The following is a 20,968-nucleotide window of genomic DNA, read 5'->3' as shown; positions in this document are numbered from 1 at the left end:
TCGGCGCAAGCAGTGTCTGGACACACAAAACAGCTTTCCCCAGTCCACGACAGCCCCCTCCAAGCAGTGAGGCAGGACTCGTCGCTAACAATCAAGCAATCAGCCCTTCGTCTCCTCACCCCGCCATGCACAAAGTTCTGCCTGCCCCATGCATCATCCGTGACCCCCGGGCTATGCGTGAGGAGCACCACGGCAAGAATGCACAGAAGCTTATACGCAAACCCCCAACTCATTCCACGTCAATAAATGGTGTGGCATCATACATATGTTCCACGACAAGGTTGGCTGGCGCTTCCCCGAGAGGCCTCCAATACACATCGCACGTGATCACAGTAAAGAAAAAGCAACGCCCCCAATCCGGCTGCCATCCCGCGGCGGAGATCAAAGCACAACCCAAAAAGTGCCGCAAATCATCACATATTCCACACAAACCATCAGCAGCTTATGCGCCAAATGCACAGCACGGAAGAAGAGCCATGCTCACTATCATACAACACACCGACACAGAGAGGGTTGGGGGAAGCAGCACTAGAGCAACCTCATCCAACGACAGAAGAGCTCGTGGGTGCTGCACCCAAAGCCATCCTCTGTGAATGGGAATGATAATAAAACCAAACAACGCGAAGCACCAGTCAGGCACCACATATGGGCCACAGACACACCCGCCCACCCATTCACTCTTCCTCCTCCCAATGGCGTGGCCCTCCTTCACCTCCACAAACACGTTTGCTGCTCAGTCATGCGAGCCTCCAACGCAGGCACTCAAGGTGCGTTTCGGTAATCCAACATTCAACACCTATGAAAAACAGAGGATAGGCTCGCAGAGGCCACACGGCTCCTCAACGCACCTTCCAAGCCCTCCTCACGACTCTTTAATGCGATGGAGAGGAATACAGGCGGCTCTCGTGTCACAGAGGGCGGCCAATGGGAGCGGTGTCCGCATGCAGAAAACGCCAAGATGTGAAACAGAGAAGGGAGGAGGTTCGCAGAGGGTGTCAGCTGCCACGCCTGACGTGCGTCGTCTTATTCGTGCGATGGAGAACCAACGACACTGTTGTTGCGGTGCCTGCCCGTACGTGCACCTCACTCTCGCGCCAATGAACGCCTCAAGGAACATCCTACCGAGGGCAAGCAGCTGGCCGTGCAAACAATCCCGAGTCTCGTCAACGTTCCAGCAGCCGCTCCTTTGGCGAGGCGTCGCTCTCTTTCGTCCTTTTCTCCCGTGTGCCATCCTCGTATGAAATGAAAATGCCTTCCACAACTGGTGTCATCAAGCACCTCCAAATAAAATTGAAAGGATTCACGGCCTCGAGAAAAAGCATCCAAAGTGGCGGTCAAAGTGAACTCAGCAACGCATGTCATCTTCTGCAGCCGCGTGCATTGCAACTCCCCTCAGCCGCTCAGTTTTTCTTCCTTCCTTGTAGACCCAAACCGCATGGTACACTTTGATTTGCTCGGGTCCTCCACAGACTCGCATAACCGTGTCCGCCCCGCCCGTGCGGCTCGTGACTGCATCACTTCTCCGTCCACTTCTGCGGAACCGAATAGCGTGAAATAGGGATCCAAAACACCACATCCGTGAGGCAAAAACACATGCATCGCTCCAACGAGTGCCACTGTGAGAAATCACACGACAGCACACCATCTCTCGCTCTCCCATCAACAATTTGCCGTCAACAACAACAACGGCATTAAGAAGCAACCTCGGGGCAATCCCTGAGAGCCGTCCCCACCTCGGCGAGCGACCGACTCTGGGAACCCTACACTCTGGTGCCGTTCCGGGAAGGACTCCTGCCACCGCCAACCGTGTTTCCCTGTCGCGTTGACACACGGAGCCCGCTTCAGAGAAACAACAACACGCTCCATTCAAAACGTGGCTATGAGAGTGCATGGCAACAGGCGCAGGGCGCACCCTCTCAGTTTCCAGTGCCGACAAAGTAAAAGAGCATCAGTGCGGACTTGCTGCAGCACGCACGGTTGTGCTTCTGTTGTCCTCCCCCGTGTTTTTTCAATTACATGGCCCGCGCTGCGGCAACGCGTGCCCCCAGACCTCTTGGTGTTTAAAATGTGCCCCAGCACAAAGCAGCTGGTTCGGACGCTGGTCGATGCCGTCAGCCCTGCGCCAACAAAAACAACAACCCCGTGAGGGAAACATTGCTGGCTCCTGGCCTCCCCGACAATACGGAGCAATTGGCCCTGGCGCCGCGATAAGGCATTCAAGCATGAAATCGCAAGGGGAAGCAACGATGACGCAGGCACAAGGAAGCCATTCCACCCTCAATTGAATACGGCGCCCCACTCCAAGCAGTCACACGGAGTGCACTGTTTCCACAAAAGAACTTGGTCGTCGTCCATCCCTTAAAGATGCTTCGTTTAATGATGGGCCTTAGAACAAAAAAAAATAAGAGGAAATAAACAACGTAGTAATACTTCATCACCGCTGGCCATAATCATTCTCTCATACAAGAGCAATTTCCCTACTATGCCTCGTATGCACACACAGAAATCCACATGTATGAAACAACCCGCAATGTTTTTCTACCAGAAACCAAACTACCCCGTTCCCTCCATAATTTCTTCTCCGTTCACTGTTACGATCGCTCGCGTTGGACATTTTCCGCATCCGTGTGTGATGCTGCCACCTGATGCTGGTGCATCTGCACCGTATGCACACACAGGCATCCAACCACATGAAAAAGGCCCCAATATTTGTTACCAGAACTCAAACTACCCCCGCAATTCCCTAATTTGCTTTCCCATTTATTCCTTTAATTACTCCTCAATTCTAAGGCCTTCTTGGGGCGTCTTCGGATGATATTGACACTTGGTACTGGCGCACCTTTTCCTTCCAGAACGCCGCAATCTTTTTTTCATCGTCGCTCACATTATTGGCATCGACGACATCACATCTCTGCCAGTCGTTCATCGGCGTGCTTTCTGCGTGCTGCACATAAATAATCTCCCACGACAGTTTTCGGGACAACTCGTCCCAACCATTAAAATATTCCGCCAGATACTCAGTGAACTGCCTCGCAGTGCTGGCGGTGGTGTGATGCGCACCCGCTGTAGCCATCCGCAGCCCAACCAGCGTCTTCCGCGGCGAATCAACAAAGAAAAAGCCGTCCACCAGCGGAAAGTTTTCCACCTCCGTTACGTACAGCACCCCGCACTCCACATCAATCCTCTCAGAAACGTGTTCCAGTGGCGGTAAGACATGGTGCCTGGTGGAGCGCTCCTGTGAGTACACCGCCAGCGCACAGCGGTGGGACTGACGTTGTGGTGATGGCCTCAGCTCCCTCAGCCTGCGTTCTATTGCACGCACAAAAGATCCATTCAAAAATGCAAACACGGTGCACCTTCCAAAATTTTCTGATATGAGATAATCCGTCAGCCCCGATATGAGTAAATTAAAATCATGCTGCTGCATTAACTTCGCCGACTTGAATAATGTTTTATTTCCGAGGTGAGCAGACACCGGTAAATTGAAAAAAAATTCAGAACCAAACTCTTCACTTCGTACTCGGACAACCCTCGCAAGCCAGTAGAGCACCTTCATACGATCCCAGGATCCACCACATCCCAAACCACTGTATTGCAAGATTACAGAAGAGGTCGCCTCATCGACGGTCTTGTGACACCGTTGAACCCAGTTATAATACTTTCGCTCGTCAAAGATATAACGTGGAATAGGTCCCACTTCATCCATTTGGCCCTTCACCACATGCCAGTACTCCGCTTGCTCCCGCACGGGCTGATGGCGCCTCATCCAAACGCACATCGCCTTCACATCGCTTTCACCAGGGCTATTCATAACTATTTTCGTGGCATCGCTCCACTTCACCCATTTTTTGTAGTTCCTCTCGAGTGGGGGTGACACCACAACCATGCCCCATCCCCTGAGAGGCAGAGGAACTGAAAGTGCATGATCCGGCTCTGCCAAATCGTGGATAATATACCCCTTCATCCCATGGTCAGACATAATCCAAGCAACAAACGCATTACTGGAGTCGCCCATGTATGTCGACACCGTCTTTCTGGTCCTGTCAAACAGGAATGTTCGATCCGCAATAAGGTAAACAACCATTTGGAGTTGCTCCGCATCGCAGTGCAGCAGCTGGTAGAGGAGGTACGAGCCGGCAGCCATCGACTTCCCGATCCCGGGCGTCCCAATCAACACACGTTGCTCAGGCGTAAAGTGGTCCTCAGGAAGACTGTTGAACCACGCGGTTAGATCGCCCTTGACGATCTGCCACACTCGATCCACCTCACAGTTCACATGGCAATCACGAGTGAATTCCACCCCCTTCCGATTCCACGTGCACGGCCACCCCTTGTCCGAGGTGAGCACCATCAGCCTGAGACGCGCTGCACCGGACTGCTCCACAGCATCATTCTTTTCGAGGGTTCGGCCAACTGCCTTGTACGTCCATGGCTGTGGTGGCTTCCCCTCTCTCACTTCCAGTCCGGTCCCCTCGCCGCCAGGAACTTCCACCAAATGGCTCCACCTCGCATTGTACACAGACTCGTACACTCCCTCCAGTTTCATCGCTGCACTCGTCCTCATTGAGATTCTCACGTCTTCAAGGGCTGCATCCAAAGATTGTTTAGTGAAGTTATGAACACTTTCTTTTACCTCCGGAGCAGCTACTAGCCACCCCAGCAGAGCACTTACATGAGTATAGTGGAGCTTCTTTATATCTTCATCAAAAACCATTTCATGCTTTACAATCCTCTCCATCCTCAAATAACGATATGTTGTCTTTATTTCGTTCAGTACTCCCGCATCGTGGATATACTTCGTGGGTTCCCTAAAAAACTCCTCCAGCAAAACACTCCGATTGGTAGCCACAACGCCCTCTCCGCCAAATTCCATAGTAAGGAAATCATTCAGCTTCATTTCCTTGTAGCGAAATTCCCCTCTGAACAGTACATCTTCGATCGTAGTGGAAATGGTAAATTTCATTTCTTGCGCTCGTCTTCGCCTTTCTTCTTCCTCACGTCTTAGCCTTTCTTCTGCCTCACGGCTTTCTCTCTGTACCTGAGTGAGAACTGCGTTTAGTTTTCCCCTTGCAAGAGGAGTGACTGTATCCTTTCCTTCATAGTCCCTCCATTGCTCAAGAGAGAACACATGCTCGGGATGAAGCTTATTAATAGCCTCCAGCACTTGGTATGACGACAATGCCGTTATTATGCGTAATAACCCTTTGTTTTGGATAAAAGTCTCGGGATCCTGAAAAAACTCCTGCATCGTGACGTTCTCATTGGTGTCCAGAACCCTGCCGCCAACAGAATTCCGAAGGAATTCATTCAGCTTCATGTCGGTCCCGTTAGTGCTTCTCTCCAGCAGAATGTCCTTTACGGTGCTGCTCATGGTCCACTGCGGTCGCTGCCTTTCCTCCGCTCCTCTGTGTGTCGCAGCGGGTTGGTCTGTACCACTATTGGACTCCGGCCTCGCTCTCCTCCGAACTCGTTGCGGGACAGTAGGCACTTGAATTTCCTCATTATTGTGAAGTCCTTCCTCGGGCCTTCCAGACATTGTTCCTCCTTGTTTTCTTAGTTGGATTGAGTTAAAGCTGAACACTGACTAACAATCAAAAGGGGAATAAGGAAGAAAGAAAATACGCACAGAAATGACTGGAAGACGCAGAAAAAGACTTATCCACACGGTGTGGACTACATATTGAGCTCAGTGGCGCAACAGAAAAAAACAAGTACATTTCAGCATAAAATAAAGCCAACGCAACCAACACACCAGTAACAAAAAAATGCAGTAGCCACCAAACACCTCAGTAGATTGTCCACACCATTTTTGTAAAGCCTGCTTAAATCCTCTTCCATATCCATTTCATCCCTTACAGCCCTCTCCATCCTCTTGTAATGATTTGATGTCTGTATTTTACCCAATACTCCCGCATCGTGGATATACTTCGTGGGGTTCCTTTAAAAGCTCATCCAGCAACAAATCCCGATTGGCGTCCAAAGCACCCCTGCCGTCCAATTCCATCGTAATAAAGTCATTCAGCTTCATTTCCTTGACACGAGATCTTCCCTCAAACACCGCATCATCAGTCCTAGTGTGAATGGTAACCCCCGGTTCTTGTCGTTCTCGCCTTTCCCTTTCTTCCTCCACCTGCCTCTCTACTCTCAGTAAATAAGAGTAGGCTGTGTTTATTTGTGCCCTTGCAAGAGGAGTGACCGTATCCTTTTCTTTCAAGGTCCCTCCATTGCCTGAGAGTGATAATATATTTTCGTCTCCAAGCTTATTTAAAGCCTCCAATAGCACGTGCATATCCTCACGCTCCTTTTTAAGCTCTTGGTACGGCGGCGATGCCTTTATTGTCCTCAATAACACTTCTTCTTTGATGAACTTCGTGGAGCTAATAGAAAAACCCCCGCATATAGATGTTCCTATAGAATTCCACGACGCCCCTACCGCCAAAATAATTCCGAAGGAAATCATTCAGCCTCATGTTAGTGCTGCTAGTGTTTCCCTCCTGCAGGATTTCCTCTACGGTGCTGCTCATGGTCCACGGCGGTCGCTGCGTTTTCTCCACTCCTCTGCGAGCTGCAGCGTCGGAACCATCACAAGAGCCGCGGCAATGCGCCATCGCAACACCCGTGCGGTGAAGCATCCCACTCGCACCGCCCAACTGCGGCCAGCAGGTGCCGCTGGCTCCAAAGGACATTCGCGGCTGTTTCGTCCGGCAGTCCCAATGGCGTTGGGCGTGGCACTCGCACGGCGGGGCGGTCGGTGCGCCATGCAGCCGCACTGCAACGCCGGTCGGTGAAGCAGCCGAGGCCCACAGCCCCCGCGGCAACGCAACGTGCAACCAACCCCAACACCGCCACATTATTGCCCTTTTTTATTTTGTTTTATTCACGTTGTCTGTCTGTTTGCCCCATCACCGACACCAAAAATAAGTGCACACCTTTACAAAAGGGAAGGAACAAAGAGAAAAGGAGGCGCGATCCCACCGTCCCGCCGCGGGCTCACACTCTCCTCCACCCACCACCATTGCCGCGCAGGGGACCGCAGTCACATCGGAGAGCCAAAACCACAATGTGCACCACACCATCGTACACTGAACGATAGGCAAGACGCAGCCATGCATCGCCCCGCTCCATTTTCCCACCCATCAAGTATTGCGTGCCCGCTCAAAGTAGCAAACACAATCAGAGTGCACACAAACCCAATCAACACACTCACTCGATGAAGCACATTATTCGCATGGGGTGAGAACATTTGAGGACACACCAGCAGTAGCAGGCTGCATGGAATTTCCCTGCCAACCCTGTGAAAAGAAACAATAACTCTGCGGAATAAAAGTGACAGCCCCGCGGTGTTGCCTGCAGTTCATATGGCAGGACAAATTCCACGCACGCATAGTTCCGGATCCCTCGCTGTTTGAGTGCGCATCAACTGAACAAGTAAAAAATACCTGCGCGCAAGATGGAATTAAATACGTGAAAAAGTCGGCCTGCTTTCTCCAATGGCGTTGGCGAGCAGTCCCACACAATCCAATCAAAGTGGCACGCCGGACAGAATGGCGTCCGTCAATCAATAAAAAAATGCGACACTGAAAAGGAGCAGAGAAGAGTTGGCGCATGCGATTGCCAGTGACAACTGTGAGCAAACCCGCCAGCACCAACTGAGGTTCTGAGGAGCACGTTTGTGTAGAACTGGCCGTCAGGCAGAGAGTATAAATAAAACAAAAGAGCAAAAACCTTCTCTTTCAATGTCTCCTGACCGCGACACCAGAATCAAAATACCATGGACGATAAGAGCGGCAACGCCTTCTCCAAAACATCTTGTCAAGAAGCCGCAGGACCTCAGGAAGGGAGGAAGGCAGCGGCGGCAGCCACAACGGGGGAGGCAATAAAACGGCTGACAGGCACCTTCACGTCGGCGCGCACACCACATCCGAGTGGGCTGGGAGCACAGATCGAACCGCTCGGAAACACATGCATCAAATACGCAAAACAAAGTCGCGTTGAATCGACAGGAACCCCCCGCCCAAAACAAATTTAAAAAGTGGCGTTTTTCAAGGGGAATCCGCTTTTCCGACGACGGCACGGACGCCTCGCAGGAATTTCTTGCAAATCTCCCTTCGCAGGTCCGCAAGAAAACGCAGCGGAATAAAAAGAGAGCTCAACGACGCAAAAAAAATAATCCTCCTAACCGACCAGGTGGCAGGCCGCCCTCGCGCAAGTGGACAAAACACAACTTCACTCCGGTCTTGTCGTGGTGGTCGTCTCGCAACTATTTTTTTTCCTTCTCGTCGCAGTGCACATCCCCCTCCCACAAATCATTTGTTCGGGCCATTTTCCTGCGGCCAAACATTGCGCTGCTGAATCCCGCGGCACAGTCCTCGGCACAGAGGTGAGGGAAGGAAGAGGGACCGCAGAAGGTGCGAGCAAATCCGAATTCGGTGGCGGTCGCTGCAGTGAAGACTGACGTCCCACGCGGTGTCCCTTTTCTAGGTCCGGTCCTCACCGTGCCATGCTCTCAGCGTGCGGTGCGCCGGCCGCTCCGAACATCCACGCGTGCTTGCGTCTCACCGTCGCTCCCAGCCCCGTTCGTTGGCTGCATCAGGGATGCCGCCATCCAGAGACGGGCATAAGGACGTTGCATCCAACAAAACCTTCAGAGGCACCCGGTGGGCCAACGACGACCGTCACTGCGGGATGTGTGGCCCTTCCGCCGCTCACCTCAAATCGCACTTCTACACCTCCTCGAGCAGCAGCAGCAGCATAAATACACCGGTCCACTAGAGGCCGTCACCAGCCATTGCAGGAAGAACACTGTGCCTCAGTGCCATGAAACCCGAATTGCATTGACGGGCCACTTCGGAAAACCCCGTCGCATCCTCCCCCAATTATGCAAAAACACATCCGTCGTGCATGTGTCCACCGCAGACAAATGAATCTGGTCCAAATACCCTCCAAATTAAATTCCCCTTTCCCCAAGCCATTCCTTCATTCCATACGCCCTGACCCTCATCCGCACGTCCCCACTCACACAAACCGCCATAGACAGATGGTGGCCGCCCAACGCCCCGGAAAAACATGCCCAGCACGCACGCGCATAACAAATGATATGCGCAAAAGCACGGCACAACGGCGGAGAAGCGCACACCGAAAGGATGCGGCCCTCCACAGCAGTCGCAGCCCACCGCGCGCATCACACCCGCAGGAAGAGTGACTCGCGGTGCGCGCTCCCTCTCTCCTCCTTCCCTTCATGCCCACGGAGGAAGCAGCAGCCACCCGCAACCGCCAGCACACGCTACAAAAGAAGCAACAAAATCCACTGCAATGTGCATTCTGTGTCGTTGTGTGTGCCTGCAGACACACGAAGCAAAGAAGTAAAAACAGGAGCGGAGCATGTGAGGGGACGCACAAAAAAAAAAAATGCACAGCAGAGGTGCATGGCAGAAATAAAGAGAAAAAGACTGCTCAAACTCATGATATTGCACTGCAGACAAAGCAGCGGCAATTCATAAAAAATTTATTAAAATTTTAAAAAAATTCATCTTCACCTTTCCACCTCACACTTTGAAAAAAAGAAAAAAAAAGAAAACAAGAAAAAAGAAAAAAAGAAAAAAAAAAAGGTCGTCCTCTATTACAGCTACACCCAAATGATAAAAAAGAAAAAAAAACACACACAAAAAGGTGCACCTAACTACCATGTTGCTCCAGAAATTGTCTGCATATATTTTCCGAAAACAAAATTAAATATTTAAATGCCTTTCAACCGTCTGACCCTCCATGTGTGTCCGCACATCGTTTATATTTCATGGGGTCATCTGCGTGTTGCTGCTCCCCTCAGCCCTTTCATCGGCGTGCGAGTCCGGCCCGCAGAGCACAGTCGCTCTTGTGTGCGGGGACTGAGAGAAGCACGCAGACATGACGGGAGTCGCGTCACTCCATCGGGAGAGTGAGCGCAGCAAAAGAAAAAAAACTCATCAGGGGGAAAAGAAATGCACACGAGGCCGACACCAAAAGAAATGCCGGCGCGTGAAATGCACACGCAAAGCAAAAAATCTTAAAAACACGGCGGCAGCGTGTGGCTGTGTGTGTGTGGCGCTGCGGGTGTCTGCCCGCCCTGGCAGCAAAAAAACAAGAGGAAAGAAATGTGTGCTCCGCCCCACAGGCCCTCGTCGCACGCCCACACGTCACGGCTCCCTCAGCGCGTCGTTCGTCGCGGCCCCTCCTCATGCGTGCAGCGGGCGAGGCGCACAGGGCCGTCGTCATGAGCGTGTCGGTGGGTGTGCGAGCGGAGCAGTTGGGCGGGAAACACACGGCACCCCTCACAGGAAGAGTGCAGAAGAAACAATTTAAAAAAGTGGAAAAAAAAAAAAAAAGAGGTCCATGGTGATTGCCCCCAAAGCAAAAAAGAGGGGATTGGAGATGAGAAAGTAGAAAGCAGGAAAATAAATTTAAAATACGCACAAAAAAAAGATTTTATGAGGGAAATTTGTTCCTATGGGAATAGTGTTTCTGTGCTCGGGAGGCCGCAATTGTCCCACGCGGCAGCCAGTCACTCCTCACGGAGCCGCAAACCCCCACAGTCCCGACAGAAGAAGCAGCAGCAATGGCAGCACTCCGCTCCCACGCACAATGCTGCCATCACCCGTTGCTTCTCCAACGGCATGGGAGCTCAAAGCTGCCGGCACTTGCTGTGATTCACTTTTATTTCGAGACTGCTGCGACGCCGCTTGCTCCACTGAAGCCTCAGAAGCTGACGCAATATCTTCTTCCAAATCGGCACTCCCACCAGTAAATGTCAACGGGCGGTTGTACAGCAGGACGTTCCTCACAGTCACGGACACATCTTCGTCACCCGCTGTGTTCTCTGCATTGCCTCCATCCCCTCCAATGTAGAAGTGTGAGATCCCTTTCGATTCTGTATTTTCCAATTTACTTTGCACACTCTCACACACACGCTGACCATCGACGTACACGGAGCCCTGGGTGCCGTTCTGTAGCACAATGGCCACTTGGTATTGTCTCTGTGGATCCCAAGTGCTTTTAAGCTTCTTGGTTGTTCCGTCACTGCACAGCGCCTGCCACTCCTTTTCGCTGCCGTACGACAACTCCATAAGTTTCGTTCCTCCGTCACTGCCTGTACGCACACCCATCAAAGGAATGGGGGTATCTCCCTTCGGCTCACCGTGGACGGACACCGTCGCCACAAGAGTGAAGTTGTAGTTCGCAAAGTGGTACAGCTGATTCTCCCCCTGCTTGCCAACAGGCCACTGCGCCCCTGCACCACGTCCTTTAAATGTCACGCCATCGGAAGGCTCTGCCTTTGTTGCACCAGTTACTGTGGCGTTCACTCCGAGGTACTCGTCCTTCCATGTCTTATCAGAGAAGCTACCGGACAAAAAACCAACCAGCCCATCCGTGATCGTATCAGCGCCGCAGGCATTGCCAGTTGAGCGATCCTTCACAGCATTTGAAGAGGTGCACAGCTTGGAGACACGTTCGTCCACTTCCCTCCAGGTCGTCAGCACCTCCTTCACCCGCTTCAGCTGCTCAGTCAGAAGCACAGAGACCATACCGGATGATTGTCTGAACCCATCGTCCTTCTTGTACAGCGCAATCAACTCATCCTTATTATTATTCCCATTAGTTCCACTTTTGTACAACAGGGAGCTGGCGGTGACGTCATCATCCTTCCCGGATACCGGCCCAATATAAACAATGTGCGTGTTGTCCGTCAGCCAGAGATGGAGTTCGCCCTTTTCCTTTCCATTTTCTTCCTCAGCATTCTTGGCATACACCGGCAGAGTAACGAGCATCACTCTCCTCTTATCATTTCCAACACCGTCAATCTTCGCTGTGATGAACCCGCTTTTAACGCCCTTCTCATGTCGCTTTTGGTTGTTGCCCCACACGCGCGAGAGTGTCCCGAGGGCCTCCGTCCACGAATCCCCCTTGTCACCGGACTCGTACACCCTGCGGCGGCCATCATCACACGCTGTCATCATCATGAGTTTTCCCTTCTCCCGCTCCACGACGGAGGGATCACTGCAGCCATAGGCAGACATCCCCTTCGACAGCGTCCAATTCGTAGTATCCTTGGAGGAGTACAAGATCAGCGAAACGTTGTTATTCTTTTCTTCACTTTCAGTGCCGTCCTTCTTCACGGCTTCCAACGGGAACACAAGCGTATCGTCATCCATCTTAATACCCGATCCACCGCTTCCAATCTCACCTGCCAAGGATTCGTGACGTCCCACAATAGAAGTGCACGGGAGACCGTCAGTATCTTCCCAAACAATTCCGTTGTCCTGTTCTCCACTGACATTCCCCTTTACCAGCAAAAGACCCCATGAGGCCGCGTCAGCCCCAACCCGACAAACAGCGACATTTTCCCTGATGTATTTTCCAGCAAGCATGTAAATGCCATTTCCCTTCACAACTGTTGTTGGCCGGCTCACACGTACGCTGTGGAAACTTTGGGAACCAGCGCGATTTGTTGACCGAGAGGGGCATTTGCCATCTTCGGAGGAACATTTCTCCAGTGTTTGTGTCTTCAATTTACTCAAATTCAACATTTTTGGGTTTTCACCACTCAACTCAAGGAGCTCCGAGGCAATCTCAGTAAAGTAATAGTTTCCTTCACCTTCATTCTTCTTCTTGCACAGCGCCTCGGCAACGGCAAACACTTTACCATTCACCTCAACAAGACTGGGAGCATAGAGCGAATCCACTGTTTCTTCTCCTGTTGTATCTCTCCAAACAAAATGTTTACCCGGTAAAGATCCCAGACCTGGCGACGGCTCCGCAGCTTTCACAGCTCTTCCAGTGCCGCAGCACATCTTAACGACGAGGAGCAGCAGCACCGCAAAAGTAAACGCATGCCGGGACATGTTGGGCATTTGCTGCTCACTCTCTCTTCCTTCCCTCCTCCTTCCGCTGGATCCGGTCACGCGGTGACGGTTGTGTGTGCGGGGTGCCATGACTGCAGCAACACGTGAGAGCATATAAGTATGTGTGTGAGGGCGGTGTGTGTGCTGTTGTTGGTCCCTTCAGAGCCTTCGAATTTCACAGTAGCGATTCGCGCTTGTTTTCTTTCTTTCCTAGTGTGTCTGTGTTCAAGAAGTGGAGAGTACAACGACAGCGGCAAAAAGACAGAACAACAGTGGGAACCAGAGCAGGGCACCCACGCGGACAGCAGGACACAAGACAATCCGGAAGGGACAGCACGGAGGACCATCGCCCACAGAAAAGAGCAGCAACACGGCAAGTCACGGCGGGCCGTCGGTGTGTGAGGGCCAGCCCTCACGCGGTGCAACACGCCACACCCAACAGGGAAAGAAAGACAGAGAGACAAGCAGAGAGAGAAACGGATGGATGCCGTCAAGAGGCACTTACAATCCACATGGCCCGTGAGCATGCCGCCACTCCACGCAGGAACACAAGAGGAGAAGATGACAGGGGAAGAAGCAAGAAGCAGCACAAAACACACGGAGGAAACAAACGACAAGCAGGAAAAGCACCGCCACGGCCCTCGCCCTGGCCGGCAACTCCACACCAGCCCTCACACACTCACACACCATCGCAGTGCTGTCAGTCCGCGGGTAAGAGGATTCGGTCCTCCACAAAAGGAAGGCAAACACTGCCAGCAATCAACCACAATGGACAAGAACGAGAAGAGACACACCGCCACCGCCTCCAGTTCAGTCCCACGGCCAACGGGATACGGCCACAGCCCCGCAGCCAACACACAACGCACACGGAGCTAGCAATCACCCAAAGAGCCACACGCAGAAACGGGCCCTCATCCATCCACGACGCGGCGCCTCACTCCATGCGGTCACACAAAGTGCACTGTTTCCTCAATAGAACTTGTTCGTCGTCCATCCCTTAAAGATGCTTCTGTTAGTGATGGGCCTTAAAACAAAATAGAAGAAAATGAACAATGCAGTAGTAGTGCAACAGCGCCAAACACAATGATTCCCTCATACCGGGCAATTCTCCAATGAAGCCTCGTATGCACACACAATCAACATACTATATAAAAACCACCCAATGGTTTTCACCAAAAACCAAACAATCCCTTTCCCTCCCTAATTTCTTCTGTCACCGTTGTGTTCGATAGAGTTGGACCGTTCTAAAATCTGTGTAATGCTGCCGCATGGTGCTGGTACACCTGCACCGTATGCCCAGACACAAGCATCCAAAAATACATAAATCCCACAACATTTTTTCATCAAAAATCAAAATTGCCCCTTTCCCCAATTTGTTTTCCTATTTCGTTTTTCCTCACCTCCGGAGAGCTTCTTCCCTTCAAAAGTCTTTGGATGATATTGACACTTGGTACTGGTGCACCTTTTCCTCCCAGAACGTCGCAATTTTTTGCTCTTCCTTCTCGCTCACATTATAGGAATTTTCGACATCACATCTCTGCCAGCCATTCATCGGCGTGCTGTCTGCGTGCTGCACATAAATAATCTCCCACGACATGTCTCGGGATAATTCCTCCCAACCATTAAAATAAGCCACCAGGCACTCATTGAACTGCCTCACAGTGCTGGCTGTGGTGTGATGCTCACCCGCCGTAGTCATCCGCAGCCCAACCAGCGTCTTCGGGTTTGAGTCCAAAAAGAAAAAGCCGTCCACCAACGGAAAGTTTTTAGCCTCCGGTTTGTACAACACCCGACACTCTATATTAATCTTCTTTTCAAAATTTTCCAGGCGCTCTAAAAGAAAGGGCTTGAGAGGGCGCTCATGTGGATACAATTCCAGCGCACAGAGATCTGGTGGAGCATTTTTTTCTACTTTCAGCTCCGTGAGTTTCGGTACTATTGCACTTACAAAGGCAGCACTTAAAAATGCAAACAAGGAATGATCTTCAAGGGCTTTTGATATGAGGTCGTCCTTGATAGCCAATATGAGTAAATTAAAATCATTCGGCACCATTAACTCTGCCAACTTGCATAACGTTAATTCTGCAAGGTGAGAAGAAATCAGTGCATTTAAAGGCAATTCGGAATCCCCATTTCCTCGTACTCGTACGACCTTTACAAGTTTGTGAGAGACGTGGCTACCATCACACATTTTATCAGTCCCCAAAACAGAGTAATGGTTGGTATCCGGCAAGGTCATTTTATTAACTGTACTTTCGCACGAGTCAAGCCGAGATTTGTATTTGCTCTGATCAAAGACGTAGCGAAGAAGCGGTCCCAAATTATCCATTCGAACTTCCACCTTTTTCCAGTGGTCCGCTTCTTCCTCCGCAAGCTGCCAATTGTGCTTCATCCAAACGCAAATCGCCTTTACATCGTCTTTCTCAGGACAATTCATTACGATTCGTAAGGATTCACTTTGTTTCTCCCATTCGTTGACGTTGTCCAGGTTTGCCGATGACACTACAATCATGCCCCATCCCTTACAGGGCGCAATATCTGTGTCGGGCGGTGTTCCTTTCTTTGCCACATCGTAAATAATATACCCTTTCATCCCACGCTGCCACAAACCACCCAAAACACTCTTGGATCTTTTATTACCCATGTATTTTGTCACCGTCTAGATGGTCTTGTCAAACACGTACGCCGTATCCCCAAAACAGTGAACAACCACTTGGAGTTTCTTGAAATCGTATTGCAGCAGCTGGTAGAGGAAGTAAGAACCGGCATTCATCGACTTCCCAATCCCGGGCGTCCCAAAAAACAGATGCGGCACGGGTGAAGGATTGAAAGTCAAATGAAAATTGCTAAACCACTTGGTTAGATCGCGCTTGACGATCTGCCACACTCGATCCACCTCACAGTTCACATAGCAGTCACGAGTGAATTCACACGCACCCCACGAGTACGGCCATCCCTTGTCCGAGGTGAGCACCATCAGCCTGCGACGCGCTGCACCGGATTGCTGCGCACCGTCATCCCTTTCGAGGGATTCACCAGCTGCCCTGTACGTCCATGACTGCGGTGGCTCACCCTCCCTCACATCCATTCCCGTCCCCTCGCCGCCAGGAACTTCCACGACATGATGCCACCTCGCAACGTACACAGACTCGTACACTCCCTCCAGTTATATCGCTGCGTTCGACTTCGTTGGGTTTCTCGATTCCTCGGCGGCTGCATCCAAAAACATTTTAGTGACTCCATGAACACTTGCTTTTACCTCCGCAGCCGCCACCAACCACCTCAGTAGATTGTCCACACCATTTTTGTAAAGCCTGCTTACACCTTCCTCCATATCCATTTCATCCCTCACAGCCCTCTCCATCCTCTTGTAATGATATGTTGCCTGTATTTCGCCCAATACTCCTGCATCGCAAATATAGTTCTCGGGGTCCTTAAAAACCCCTCCAGTAAGACATTCCGATTGGTGTTCACAACGCCCTCTGCCGTCCAATTCCATCGCAAAAAAATCATTCAGCTTCATTTCATCCACGCGAAATCTTCCTTCAAACACCGCATACTTAATCCTAGTGGAAACGTCAATTCCCAGTTCTTGTCGTTCTCGCCTTGCCATTTCCTCCGCCTCCCGCCTCTTTCCTCTCAGTACCTGAGAAACGGCGTTGTTTATTTGTGCCCTTGCAAGAGGAATGACCACATCCCTTCTTTTAAATTCCCTCCATTGCCTGAGAGTGAAAATACGCTCTTTTCTAAGCATATGTAAAGCCCCCAATATCATGGGCATCTCCTCACGCTCTTTTTCAGCTCTTGGTATGGCGGCGATGCCTTTATTGTGCTCAATAACACCTCTTCGTGGATGAACTTCGTGGGGCTACTTAAAACGTCCTTCAAATAGACCCTCGCATTGAATTCCACAACGCCCCTGCCGTCAAAATAATTCCAAAGGAAATCATTCAGTCTCATTTTGGTGATGCGCTCCTTTGCCTCCAGCAGCTCTCTTTCCAGCCAACAATCAGGAGTCCACTGTGGTCGCCGCCTTTCCTCAACCCCTCTGCAAGTTGAAGCGTCGGAACCATCGTCCTAGCCACGGCGAGGCGCCGATGGCTCCAAAAGACAATCGCGGCTGTTTCGTCCGGCAGTCCCGGCGGCGTTGGGCGTGGCACTCGCACGGCGGGGCGGTCAGTGCGCCATGCAGCCGCACTGCAACGCCGGTCGGTGAAGCAGCCGAGGCCCAACGCGCCCGCAGCAACGCGACGTGCAATCTACCACAACACCGCCACATTATCGTACTTTTATTTTGTTCACGTTGTCTGTCTGTTTGCACTATCACCGACACCAAAAATAAGTGCACACCTTTACAAAAGGGAAGAAACAAAGAGAAAAGGAGGCGCGATCCCACCGTCCCGCCGCGGGCTCACACTCTCCTCCACCCACCACCATTGCCGCGCAGGGGACCGCAGTCACATCGGAGAGCCAAAACCACAATGTGCACCACACCATCGTACACTGAACGATAGGCAAGACGCAGCCATGCATCGCCCCGCTCCATTTTCCCACCCATCAAGTATTGCGTGCCCGCTCAAAGTAGCAAACACAATCAGAGTGCACACAAACCCAATCAACACACTCACTCGATGAAGCACATTATTCGCATGGGGTGAGAACATTTGAGGACACACCAGCAGTAGCAGGCTGCATGGAATCTCCCTGCCAACCCTGCAAAGAGACGCAACAACTCTGCGGAGTAAAAGTGACAGCCCCGCGGTGTTGCCTGCAGTTCATATGGCAGGACAAATTCCACGCACGCATAGTTCCGGACCCCTCGCTGTTTGAGTGCACACCAACAGAACTTACAAAAGAATTCGTGCCCGCAGGATGAAATTGAAATAATTGAAAAAGTCGGCCTGCTTTCTCCAATGGCGTTGGCGAGCAGTCCCACACAATCCAATCAAAGTGACACGCCGGACAGAACGGCTTCAGTTAATAAATAAATAATTGCGCCAATGCAAAAAGCAGGTATAATTTGGGTTTTGCACCCAAATTCGGAGACGACAGTGGCATGAGAGTGTGTATTTGTGCAAGGCCCTTCGTGCGACGGCGATCTCCAATCCCGCCGTGCCGTGACACAAAAGGGCAACGGAAAAAGGAAGAGCACACTCTCCAGAAAAGAAGTGACGGTTGGGCAGTCAACCCCCGTTTCGTCTCACATGACATCCACATATGTGCACTCCACCTCAAATATGTACCTCCCTGGACGCCGCATGCATGACGTGTGGTTTCGTCGCTCGTAATGTGCTTTTCCTCCCGCAAACAACAACAAAAAAAAAAAGGATGGCCATGGCGCAGCTCCACTCAGGGGAATCGATCGGGGCAGACAGGGTGGGAACCAGGGATCATACCAAAAATAAAAAAAGGGCAACAACTCCTCCAAGCCAAAGCATCGCGCAGTGTTCATCCCTCTTCTTCTACATTAAAGACCTCCTCAACAGAACAAATGCAACAGACACATGTGCAGCACAATATCTTTCGCTGTCCCGCGTTAAATCTTACTTCCCTTGCGTGCCACGGCGGTGATGCCGGCGTTACATCCGGGATGACTCCAAAATACCAGGCACCATGCTGTGGAGGGTGGATGCTTAACGAACGTGCCCGCGTCAGCACCTAACAGGAAATGCCGTCAAAAAGAAAAACTACCCGCGACTCAAAATACCCTGTGGCCGTACTAAAGCGACACTAAAACACGTGTGTAGAAATGCAAAAAAAGAAAAAAGAGGAGGAACCACAAGAGTGATCCAAAAGAATGCACCAGTATATACATACACAAAGAAATACATCATTCCGCATACTTCTTCTTTCTTTCCCTTGTTGTTCTTCCCACGCAACAACAGAAATGCGAAGAGTGACAGGCATGCCCTCCCACACAGTCATCGTGGAACAGGAGAAAGAGAGTCACTGCAGGCACCCACAAAAAAATAAAAACAAACCAACAATCAATGACGCTGTCGGGGCGGAGTCCGATGGGTGGCTGCGCAGCTGCACAGCCGTGGCCCCCACGCCCTCCCTCACGTCAGCCAGCAACGCGCACTCACAACCTCCAGAAGGTGACGCGTCACAGAAGGGCTTCATCGACTGTTTTCCCTAACGCCTTCCTGAATGCATCCTATGATCCGCACACAACCACCATCGTCGAGCACGTCCTCACTACTGAGTACAGATATGAAAGAGAGAGTACCAGCCCTCATATTCGGTGCTGCAGCGGCGGGCGCAAAACACATACACACGCACACGCACACACACAGACGTTGCGCATCCGCCCCGGAACAGCGTGATACCTCGATAATCCGTTGTCGTCGATAATCGATAAAATAAAAGCAACAAATCAATCACCCGATCAATCTATGAATAATGGAAAGAGAGAAGATACCTGCCAGACGCATCTACGTCATGCCGCATCTGCGAGGGGCCTTGTGTCTTCTCGCCGCACAACGGTACTGTTGGGTCGGAGCCCTTACACCTAAAAAAGAAACTGCGCTAAATGTTTCGTCAAGCGGAGCATCTTCACCTGTCCAGAGCGGTATAATTAATGCCGCAGCTCGCACTGGATGCACGGTCAAGCAGACTCAGCGCGTCTGAGGAGGTGTCACCGGCCATGAGCTGCAGCGGCGGTGCGGGTGGTCGGTACGACGACGCAACGGTGGTGCCTGAGGCGTACGACGATGACGTCATGTCGTGGGGCTTCTGCGTTTCTTCGTCGCTCTCCTCGCCATCGCGCAGCAGCGCCTCCAGCCCTCCACGCCGCGGCTCGCGCAGCTCCTGCCAGTGGCGGTCCTCCGCGTACCACACAACCATGCTGTACACAGTGACCGCAAGCAGCACAGCGGCCAGCAGCAGCACGATAGTCGCGTACGCCCTCGCACCGCCGTCGCTCGACGCAAGGTGGTTGGCCGCGCTGATCAGACACAGCGCCGCAAGCAGCACAAAGCTCGCTGTCTGCAACACCGTCAGGAGGGCCGAGCGCATCATGTTCGTGAAGGCAACCACGCCCGCACCCGCAAGCAGCACAGCCGCCATGCAGAAGTACTGGACGTGGCAGCCTCCCACGAGCGGGTGCACAGCCGCAATCAGGCACACCACACACAGCACCGACAGCTGGAACACGCACCAGTACACGCGGCTGCCCCTCATGTTCGTCAGCATGCCGCCGTACATCCGCTGCTGCACTGCGGGGTGCCAATACCCGACGGGGTACAGCAGGCGCTCGTGCAGCGGCTTCCTCGAAAACTGCCAGTACTTCGTGAAGCTCGCGCCCGTGTGACGGGCAATGAAGTAGCACACGCCAGCAGGGAACGCCGCTCCGTACAGCACGCCAACGACACCGATCACGCGGTGCTGCACGCGGGCGCCGGGCATCGCCAGTGCGGACACCGAGCCGAAGAAGATGCCGAGATGCATCGCGTGCGCCACGACGTACGTCAGGCTCGGGAAGCGCATCGCCGCCCACGCACTCGCCGCGTCCACGCCGCGCCACCGCTGGAAGGCGGCCGTCACACCGTAGTGCACGCACCCGAACACAGCGGCAAGCAGCGCGTTGCCCACCACCATCCACAGCGGATCAAGGGCAGCGAACACCGACAGGAAGTACGGCAGCGCAACGGTGCTTTCACGCTCCTGCGCCGAGGCGCATGACATCCTCGCAAACACGCCGAGCACCTGCATCTCCAGAACGGAGCCCAGCCCGCCGGTCACCACCACGGCAACAGCAGCCGCACCCGCAACAACGCCGGTGATCGCAGAGAGGGCGTTGGCAGCGACGGGCAGCGTGTTGGACGCGATCGTGAAGGACCCAAGCAGCACACCCTTGCAGCCGCCAGACACCGCCGCGGCGTCGCAGCGAATGACTATCGTCTCGTCGGCAGTAATGAAGTAACCGCGGTGCACGGGCACAGCCAGCTCCAGGACGGTGGACGGATTCGTCGCGTTGCGCACCCACGTCGCGTTGCTCAGCATCGCTCCCCACGGACCACCGAAGCCGCTCGGCTGCGCCGTCGATGTAGGCACGAAGCTCAGGTGCGTGCCAAGCTGCGGGTCGCTTGCCC

The 20,968-nt window shown here is 52.4% G+C and overlaps 3 protein-coding genes and 1 pseudogene across 3 annotated transcripts, besides 6 other annotated features; all 4 read right to left on the bottom strand.

The window, feature by feature from the left end:
- Nucleotides 1-12,521: part of a sequence feature (areas not merged during assembly with more than two copies in the genome that could not be assigned to a particular haplotype) that runs on past the window's edge.
- On the bottom strand, nucleotides 2,786-5,536 carry Tc00.1047053509785.70 (retrotransposon hot spot (RHS) protein, putative; the record flags this gene model as incomplete). Its single annotated transcript, XM_807719.1, has 1 exon — nucleotides 2,786-5,536. The coding sequence occupies one exon, from the start codon at nucleotides 5,534-5,536 to the stop codon at nucleotides 2,786-2,788; it is 2,751 nt and encodes a 916-aa protein (XP_812812.1).
- Nucleotides 9,497-9,527: a sequence feature (AT_rich).
- Nucleotides 9,556-9,607: a microsatellite.
- Tc00.1047053509785.50 (trans-sialidase, putative) lies at nucleotides 10,545-12,989 on the bottom strand (the record flags this gene model as incomplete). Its single annotated transcript, XM_807718.1, has 1 exon — nucleotides 10,545-12,989. The coding sequence occupies one exon, from the start codon at nucleotides 12,987-12,989 to the stop codon at nucleotides 10,545-10,547; it is 2,445 nt and encodes an 814-aa protein (XP_812811.1).
- Nucleotides 12,522-13,355: a sequence feature (heterozygous, Esmeraldo-like haplotype).
- Nucleotides 13,356-20,968: a sequence feature (areas not merged during assembly with more than two copies in the genome that could not be assigned to a particular haplotype).
- Nucleotides 14,296-17,154, bottom strand: Tc00.1047053509785.40 (annotated as a pseudogene).
- Nucleotides 19,142-19,170: a microsatellite.
- Nucleotides 19,431-20,968, bottom strand: Tc00.1047053509785.10 (dispersed gene family protein 1 (DGF-1), putative; the record flags this gene model as incomplete). The annotated part of the gene is made up of 1 exon (XM_807717.1): nucleotides 19,431-20,968. A coding segment is annotated over one exon (1,538 nt), but the record flags the coding sequence as incomplete, so codon positions are not given.

This window comes from Trypanosoma cruzi, genomic scaffold (assembly GCF_000209065.1).
Source record: "Trypanosoma cruzi strain CL Brener 1047053516461 genomic scaffold, whole genome shotgun sequence".
In the NCBI taxonomy this organism is placed as follows: Eukaryota; Euglenozoa; class Kinetoplastea; order Trypanosomatida; family Trypanosomatidae; genus Trypanosoma; species Trypanosoma cruzi.
This window is presented reverse-complemented; position numbering and strand designations above follow the sequence as displayed.